The sequence below is a fragment of the Triticum dicoccoides genome, chromosome 6B, assembly GCF_002162155.2.
Source record: "Triticum dicoccoides isolate Atlit2015 ecotype Zavitan chromosome 6B, WEW_v2.0, whole genome shotgun sequence".
Classification (NCBI taxonomy): Eukaryota; Viridiplantae; Streptophyta; class Magnoliopsida; order Poales; family Poaceae; genus Triticum; species Triticum dicoccoides.
Window position 1 is genome coordinate 161,492,306 of NC_041391.1, and position 9,734 is coordinate 161,502,039.

The 9,734-nt window shown below is 49.9% G+C and overlaps 1 protein-coding gene across 1 annotated transcript in view; it reads right to left on the bottom strand.

The window, feature by feature from the left end:
* LOC119320963 (protein CHROMATIN REMODELING 24-like) overlaps positions 1-571 on the bottom strand; it is a 19,533-nt gene extending 18,962 nt beyond the window's left edge. The window contains exons 1-2 of the mRNA XM_037594855.1: positions 472-571; positions 76-359 (exon numbers count right to left, since the gene is read on the bottom strand). Of these exons, the coding sequence (XP_037450752.1) occupies positions 76-359; positions 472-571 (384 nt within the window). The remainder of the gene's footprint in view (positions 1-75; positions 360-471) is intronic.
* Between the last annotated feature and the right edge of the window lie 9,163 nt (positions 572-9,734).

Sequence of the window (9,734 nt, forward strand, 5' to 3'; positions counted from 1 at the left end):
ATCATCTATGCAGTCCAGAAGTATGCCAGCCGGCTCCTCCTCCTCGCCGTCGGTGCCATGGTGGTTTTCCACCACCTGGTCTGCCTCGTCTTCATCATCTATGCAGTCCAGAAATATGTCGGGGGGCTCCTCCTCCTCGTCGCCGTCGGTGCCATGGTGGTTTTCCACCTCCTGATCTGCCTCGTCTTCATCATCTACGCAGTCCAGAAATATGTCGTCCGGCTCCTCCGCCTCCCAGCTGCAGGCGACATCGAGCTCGTTGTCGGAAGATGTGTCGCTGGCAAGCTTGCATAGGCGGCGGTGGCGGCGGCCTGGCAGCTTCACATTCCTCGCGCCAACGTGGTGCGGAGGCTCTGTGTCTGCGTGCACGGGAGGGGGGCGATTGAGGTATTTGGGGCGATGGAGGATGGATCGATTGACGATTAATTTGAAGAAATTAGCGTAGTTAGATGAGGAGGACGATGATGATACCTGCTGCTGCCGCGTGGTGGGGTTCGTCGGAAGGAGGGTGGTCGAGGGCGTCGGAGAAGTCGGACAAGTCCAGCGGCGAGGACGGAGACGCCGTCGCCATGGATGGGGTCGGAGCCTGCGCCGCCGTGCCGTGCCTTGGAGGCGTCAAAGGGGGGAAGGGAGAGGAGGAAGGCATCAGTTAGCGAGCGGTGAACTGAAGTGACAGGAGGGCGGCGGGAGGGAAGGGGTTAATGGCTGGGGAGGAGAGGCGGCGGCTTTGAAATTTCAAAATTCGTATCCCTCCTCCCTGGCTGTGCCGTCTCCTCAGTCTCACCCAAGCCGAGTTGCGCTGAACCACCAATTACTCCCCCCGTTCCACCAGCGCTGGCCAGTGGGTGGGGGAGTAGTTTTCAACGGATAAGTTAACCTTTTCACACTTCCAAGGTTCCAACCGGCTACATCATCATATACTACTACTATAGGAAAATGAAGCAAAAAGAGATAATAAAGTCATGGTCTTTAAATCGAGTTTTAAATACTCACACTTCATGTATATACACATATTTGAATATATTTTTGCATCAACTATCACACATGTGGACATAAGACACACACGTGCATTCTAACATGCTCACAATGGATCGATGTTGGACTTGATCCTTGATGCGTGTATTTTTTTTAGCAATTTTTCGATGCGTGTATGAGAAGGAAAAGAAAAGGTTAGTCCCATGATGAATGAAAAGTTTAAGGGCTCTATGACGTACAAACAATTTGGAGGAACACTCGTTTTTCTGACGCGTGCTAGGTGTCGGCTCGCCGGCCCAAATTTGGGCCGGTCGGCCCGCGGCCATCCAATTGGGTCGACAGGAACCGCTCGATGCGCCGTCGTCTTCATCAACGCACTCGTACGAGGATCCTTTCTGCATCTCGTCGCTCCCTTCCATCTCGTCAGCCGTCTTCGCCGCTGGTCGCCGCCTCTCGCCAATCATCCTCGTCGGCTGTCCTAGTAACCTATCATAGCCCTTGCCGGCCGTCCTCGTCGCCGGCTTTCACCCATGCAACAGATGCATCCTGCAGCTTGGTGTGCAGCTCCGGTGTGCGACGGCCGCAGCTCGCCGGTGACAGTGTCCTGGACTAGGGGGTACCAACCTAGTTGACCCACAGTCCATGGGCATGTTTATGGCCCACCGACCTCACAAGGGAGGACTCCGAAAGTCTCGATCTTAGACGTCAAGATTGATTCGCTCGAAGACTTGGTGTGTACTTCAAGGATTGCTCCAGCTATCGGCATGTTTATCCCTAGTTGGCAATCGACCATGTGTAACCCTAGATACCCCAAGTACCTAAGCTGAGGAGTTTAGTCCATAGAGGCACGATCACAATTACTCACCATAGGGTTAGAACACAAGATACGACCTCGACGTAGGTCAAGGCTGTACTTGATACATCATCATCAATACAATCAAAGCAGGATATAGGGTTTTACCTGTTTGAGATGACCCAAACCTGGGTAAACTATTGTCTCCTTCATCTCCTGTTACCCATAGATCCAAGATCCACAGCTCGGGTCCCCCTACCCGAGATCCTCCTGATGGGGTCACGTACTACTAGTAGGGCCAAGGACCTGACATCTAGGGCCCACCTAGGGTCCCACACCATCATTGGAGGGTCCCCGGACCACAGGCGCATTCAGATGCGCACCACAAGAAATCCACTCGGATACACCGACGACACCCAGACGTCCTCCCTCCAGTCGGCCCAGCCATCGCCACTCGGACAAAGGAGACGTAGGGGCGACGTGGGAGCTGCAACGGCCGGGTAGTGTTAAGTCAGACTTCAAGTATAGTTATGACTATTGTTATCTGAAACTACCGTAGTCATGGATTTATTAACATGTAACTGTCGTAGTTATAGTCTTTAATCCTGTCGTGGTGGGCGCACGGCAGATGCCAAAAGATGGCTAAACAGAGGGACATGCTCGAGGGCACCGGTGGGCTCCAAAGGCGAGGTCAGCATGAGCGAGCGAGAAACGCAAGACATACCCAGGTTTGGGGCTCTCCGGAGAGATAACACCCCTAGTCCTGCCGAGTATGGTTTATATGTGGATGATACAAGCTTGCTCCTAGAGCTGTTTCAGGGAGCAAGGAAGACATGCCAAAGCATAGGTTGCTCCTTCTCCTTATGTGTGCATTCTACTAATGATCTCTCTTCGTCCCCCCCTTCCCCTGTGCATGGAGGCTTCCTAGGGGGTTTTATAGGTCAACCCCCCAGGGTTACAATGGTAAAACTACATGGTCGTAGGGCTAGGATGTCAGTGTCTGGGAAGCCGGTGTTGTGGCCCGCCGGGTACCAGGGTACGCCGGGTTCTCCGGGCGCGGGCCCGGTGTGCCAGGGGGCACTGTTCCCCATCTTGTCATGCGTCACAGAGTGGTTGAGCCGGCTCGGCTATAGTGGCGCGTCGCCTGGTTGCCGTTGGCTTGCATCAACAGGACGGGGGATGCACTATAGCCATGCCGGCCTTGGTCAGCGGGGTAGGTGGGCCACTGTTGCCACGCTCCTGCCGGTCAGCAGGGTAGGTGGGCCACTGTTGCCACGCTCCTGCCGGTCAGCGGGGTAGGTGGGCCACTCTTGCCGTGCTCATCTCTTCATGGGAACTTGTTCCGCCGTACGCCCTGGATGGGGCGGGAGCTGACCCGTGGCCGGGTTGAGGGACGCACTATGATGGCGTTTGCTTGTTGATGAAGTCTTGACTTGCCGGGACCAGCCGGTATGCGCCAGCGGGCCTGGCCGGGTTGAGGGACTTGGTCGGGTTGCAGAAACCGGCCAAGGACAAGCTGGATTGAGGGGTGTTGCTAGCCCTGATGTTTTTGAAAAGGATCCGGGTTCCGTTGCCTGCCTGGGGTTCATCCCCTCGACAAATCCCCTTGTAACGTGGGAGTCTAGAGGCCAAGGTGCACTCTATATAAGCCCCCTTTTGGCTCCATGACAAGGGTTCAACATCCCCTGTAATCATATACCCCAAGAGAAAACAAGCCCAGGGAACAAGATGTAGGGTTGTTACCTTCTCCGAGAGGGGCCCGGACTCGTAAAAACTGAGTGCTACACTTGCGCTATAGCTAGGCTCCGCCTGTAGGTGTCAAAACCGGCAGATCTCGGGTAGGGGGCCCAAGCTGTGCGTCTGAGGACCAATAGTAACAATGGAGAAGGGACACAATGTTTATCCAGGTTCGGGCCCTCTTAATGGAGGTAAAACCCTACTCCTGCTAGATTATATTCAAGGTATAGAGGTTACAAGAGTTGATCTACCACGAGATCGGTTTGGCTAACCCTAGATAGCTAGCCTAGCAATGTTGTGATCCTGCCTCCGCTCTAACCCTCCGGTTTATATAGACACCGAAGGGGCTTAGGGTTTGTACAAAGTCGGTTTTTACATAAAGGAATAATATATCCGGACACATATACTTGCCATCCACGCATGCGAGAGTCCCCACCGGATACGGGAGAGGATCTTCGGTCTTGTATCTTGACAGCCCATCAGTCCGGCCCACATCAGTAGACCGGACGCCCAAGGACCCCCTAATCCAGGACTCCCACAGTAGCCCCTGAACTAGTCTTCAATGTTGATATATTCGACGCTTAGATTGTCTTCGGCATTGCAAGGCGGGTTCCTCCAAGAATACACATCGGCTTCCCTCTGTAAAAGAACTGTATCCGGCTTTTCGCAATAAACACCAAACCTTAGCAACGAAGGCAGGATATACAAAAAATGAGAACATCGTCTTTTACGAACAACTCTTTCCATGAAGCGTCGGGCTCGACCCTTCGCCATTTCAAACCGTTTTCACGCCCCGCGTTCCGCGCTTTGAGGTCACGTCTTATTGGCACGTCCTGTCGAAACAGAGATCGTGCCCACTTAACACAGAATTGCATATCAATGATATTTAGGTAATCCAACCATTTGCGGTGCACGCATCCATCGGGAACAGGCGAGATTCAAGGCACGAGTGGGGGGTGGTTGGTATTTTTACTGCCTATAAGAGGGCAAGGGACCCCCACTTTCCTCCCCACGCCTTCACATCTCCTTAGCCTTCCAATCTTCCCAGCCCTTTGCGCTCGCAAAGTCTTCGTCTTTCCCACCACCACCACCGCCCACTCCGACCATGGCCGGAGCTGGCTCTAAAGGTAAGTGGGAGGCCTCCTCTGTGATGGAGGAGAACATAGAAGATCTCCGGAGTGTGGGGTACCTTGCCGCCGAAATCAAGCACCGGCTTCCCTCTGAAGGTCAAGTCCTTCCCACTCCGGAGCCTGGCGAACGGGTCATCTTCCTTCCCCATTTCCTTAGAGGTTTAGGTTTCCCACTCCACCCTTCGTCCGCGGACTTATGTACTACTATGGGCTAGATTTCCACGATCTAGCCCCAAACTCCTTTCTCCACATATCGGCGTTCATAGTCGTGTGTGAGGCCCTCCTCCAGGTCCGGCCACACTTCGGCTTATGGCTCAAGGTTTTCAATGTGAAGTTGTAGGATCGAAAGTATGTCTAGAGGGGGGGGGGTGATTAGACTACTTGACCAATTAAAAACTTATCCTTTTCCCAATTTTAGTCTTTGGCAGATTTTAGCTAACTTAGCACAAGTCAAGCAATCTTAACACAATTCAAGCAAGCATGCAAAGAGTATATGAAGTAAAGCATGCAACTTGCAAGAATGTAAAGGGAAGGGTTTGGAGAATTCAAACGTAATTGGAGACACGGATGTTTTTGTCGTGGTTCCGATAGGTGGTGCTATCGTACATCCACGTTGATGGAGACTTCAACCCACGAAGGGTAACGGCTGCGCGAGTCCACGGAGGACTCCACCCAACAAGGGTCCACGAAGAAGCAACCTTGTCTATCCCACCATGGTCGTCGCCCATGAAGGACTTGCCTCACTAGCGGTAGATCTTCACAAAGTAGGCGATCTCCTTGCCCTTACAAACTCCTTGGTTCAACTCCACAATCTTGTCGGAGGCTCCCAAGTGACACCTAGCCAATCTAGGAGACACCACTCTCCAAGAAGTAACAAATGGTGTGTTGATGATGAACTCCTTGCTCTTGTGCTTCAAATGATAGTCTCCCCAACACTCAACTCTCTCTCACGAGATTTGGATTTGGTGGAAAGAAGATTTGAGTGCAAAGCAACTTGGGGAAGGCTAGAGATCAAGATTCATATGGTAGGAATGGAATATCTTGGTCTCAACACAAGTGTAGGTGGTTCTCTCTCAGAAAATGTAAGTTGGAAGTGTAGGTTCATTTTGATGGCTCTCTCCACGAATGAAGAGGAGGTGGAGTGGTATATATAGCCTCCACACAAAATCTAACCGTTACACACAACTTGCCAATCTCGGTGGGACCGAATTGAGAAACTCGGTCGGACCGATTCAACAAATCTAGTGACCGTTAGGATTTTCGGTGGGACCGACATGCAACTCGGTAGGACCGATATGGTTAGGGTTAGGGCATAACATAATCTCGGTGAGACCGATTACACAAACTCGGTGGGACCGATTTTGGTAATAAGCTAACCAGAGAGTTGGTCAGGTAAACTCGGTGGGACCGGTTCACTCATTTCGGTGAGACAAAAATGTTACGTAAAGGAAACAAAGAGTTTACATTGCAATCTCGGTGGGACCGGTCACTCATCTCGGTGGAACCGAAACGTTACGAAGGGAAACAGAGAGATTACAATCCCATCTCAGTGAGACCGAGATCCCTATCGGTGAGACCGATTTGCCTAGGGTTTGTGGCAGTGGCTATGACATCTGAACTCGGTGGCGCCGGATAGAAAGAATCGGTGGGGCCGAGTTTGACTTTTGGATTAGGTCATATGTGGATGTGATAAAGTAGTTGAGGGCTTTGGAGCATATCACTAAGCATTTTGAGCAAGAAAGCCATTAAGCAACACCTCATCCCTCCTTGATAGTATTGGCTTTTCCTATAGACTCAATGTGATCTTGGATCACTAAAAATATAAAATGTAGAGTCTTGAACTTTGAGCTTGAGCCAATCCTTTTGTCCTTAGCATTTTGAGGGGTCCACTTTTCTCATCCATGCCATGCCAATCATTGAGCTTTCCTGAAATATTTATCTTGAAATAGCATTAGCTCAATGAGCTATATGTTGTTAGGAATTACCAAAACCACCTAGGGATAGTTGCACTTTCAATCTCCCCCTTTTTGGTAATTGATGACAACATATAGATCAAAGCTTCGACAAATGATAATAAGATTGAAAAACATTGTCGCTTTGAGAAGTATGTGAAATGTAAGAGCTCCCCCTAAATTTGTGCATAGTTTAAGATTAGCTTTGGACTGCAAATGCACAATGAGTTGGGATCATGAGGTACTCTTCCATGTCGCATACATCTTGGTGGAGCGCTCAAAATGATAATAATTAAATACATGCAGTCATCACCAAGCAAAGTGAATGATCATATAGAGATAAAATGATAATGTCATCCAACGAGCATTAATGTAGCATATGATCAAACACATGATCATCCAAGTATCACACATGCATAAAGTATATCAAACAAGCAAATAAAGTTTAACCACCGAAACAAGTGAGAATAAAAAGCAACGCTCTCTCTCGAAGCCTATGATCTATACATTTTTCTCCCCCTTTGGCAACAAGTTACCAAAAAGTTCATAGAAAATGCATAGTACTAAATCGACTCTCATGCTTGGTCTTCAACTGGTGGTGTAGAAATAACGCCAAGGACGAAGGCATCAGTTGATGAAGATGGAGCTGGTGGAATAGGTGCTGGAGCTGGTGGCACTGAAGCTGTAGCTGGTGCAGATGAAGTTGCTCTGGTGTCTGGAACATGCACTGTAGACGATCTCTGTGCTCTGGGCACTCTAGCAAACGCATCAGTGGTAGTCTTTCCCTTCCTCTCCTGCATGTCATCCTGAAGTTTCTCAACAACTGACTATATCTCAGTGACCTTCACATCCAAGTCATAGAACTTCTGCTCCATGATCCTCTCTAGGCTCTCCTGGTTTTGAGTCAGGGTGGCAATCCCTTGTCAATCCTCAGAGTGGAGGCAATCAAGTAGACAAGCTGATCTTGCTTGCTCTTTAGGAAGTACTGAGATGCCTCATCAATGGGTGGCATCTTTGCAGCCTTTTCAGTCCTTGCCTTCTCCTTCTTCGCTTGTGCTTGCATAGAAGATGGTTCATTTTCATCCATAACCACTGTGTTGTCCTCAAAATCTGGGTAGATGGGCATGTGTTCCTTGTCCAAGAGGTATGTGCCAGTGCCCATCTTGGAGTTGATTAGCTCTTGGATCTGTGGGGCATACCCACAACTTCTCTTTTGGTTAGCAGCTGTCCTCTTGATAGTTTCCACTATAAGGCTCATGACCTTGAACTTTTGAGGCACATCAAATATGTGAAGCAGGTTGATAGCATGGCCTCTGATCATCTTGTGATCACCTGACTTAGGCAAAAGAGTGTGCCTGAGGATCCAGTTGATTGTTGGCAATCCTGACAGAAGGTAATGTACTGATCCAAACTTGTGTGTTTCAATAGCATCATCTGGGATCTCTCTGTACATATGTGCCATGGAGTTGCGATCCTTCTTCTTCTTGGCATAAACATCCAAGTCATCCTATTTCTCCTTAGGTGCATTGATTAGATTTGCCCATTCTTTAACTGTTGATTGGTACCTAGTACCTTCGGACATCCAGACAATCCTTCCATCTGGATAGAAGTGAGCTGTGGAGTAGAACTGCATAATAAGCTCATCATTCCACTTTGTGAGCTTCTGCCCAACAAAGTCATCCACTCCACAAGCATTGAAACTGTCATACACTCCTGGATAATGCTCTTCAATCTTCCTGATGTACTCCCAGTCCACCCATCTCATATCACAGACTATTGGCTTCTTGTCAAGAAGCACTGTCTCATAGAAGTTCTGCTGTTCCTTTGTATGGAACCTGTAGTCCACATCAATTCTCCTCCTGACTGCACAGGGATCACTCAATCTCCACTGTCTGAGTCCTGCATCCTTCCTCAGATTCATATCCTCAGCTACAGGATGAACATCATTGTGATCTGGAATTTTGGGCTTCAACTTCCTCAAGACATGTTCCTCATCATCATCTTCTTCAACAACAGCTTCAGGCACTGGGGCCTTGTTCTTCTCTCCAGCAGGAATATTCCTTGTATTACTCTTGGGTGCAGCTTTAGGCTTTGGAGCAGCTGCCTTGGGAGCTTCTTTGGGCTTTTATGAAGCAGCCCCTGACCTGATGGCATCACCCATAAGATTTTGAGCTTTAGGTGCTGGTGCAGCAACCTCTTCCTCTTCTTCTTCTTCCATCATGGAAGGCTTTACAACAACCCTGGCTATGGTCTTCTTGACCCTTTCCTTCCTCTTCTTCCCTTCTGCAGCAGCCTCTTTGGGTTCAGATTCCAAAGGTACTTGAGTTGAGGCTCTGGCGTTAGACATGTGAATTCTTCTCACAGGTGCTTTGGTCCTCATACCAGGCTTAGTGGCAGTAGATGTGCCATATTCCTTCTTGAGCACCTTCTTGGAAGTGGCCTCATCCTCAACAGCCATGTAGTCTTCATCCTCAGACTCTGAGGTTCTCTTCTTTTTGGCCCTGGTGGCTGCCTTAGGCAAGTTGCTGGGTGTGCTCCTGCTACCATCATAGCTGCTTGAGGTACTAGTGCCCTCACTCAAGTGAACCTGCTCCTCAGACTTGTTCTGACTGTCACTTTGATCAGACTGTTGGGGAACGTAGTAATTTCAAAAAATTTCCTATGCACATGCAAGATCATGGTGATGGCATAGCAACGAGAGGGGAGAGTGTTGTCCACATACCCTCGTAGACCGTAAGCGGAAGTGTTAGCACAACGCGGTTGATGTAGTCATATGTATTCACGATCCGACCGATCCAAGCACCGAACATACGGCACCTCCAAGTTCAGCACACGTTCAGCTCGATGACGATCCCCGGGCTCCGATCCAGCAAAGCTTCGGGGATGAGTTCCGTCAGCACAACGGCGTGGTGACGATGATGATGTTCTACTGGTGCAGGGCTTCGCCTAAACTCCGTGACGATATGACTGAGGTGGAATATGGTGGAGGGGGGCACCGCACACGGCTAAGGAACGATCCGTAGATCAACTTGTGTGTCATGGGGTGCCCCCTGCCCCCGTATATAAAGGAGGGAGGGGGGAGGCCGGCTGGCCCTTGTGGGCGCGCCAAGGAGGAGGAGTCCTCCTCCTAGTAGGAGTAGGACTCCC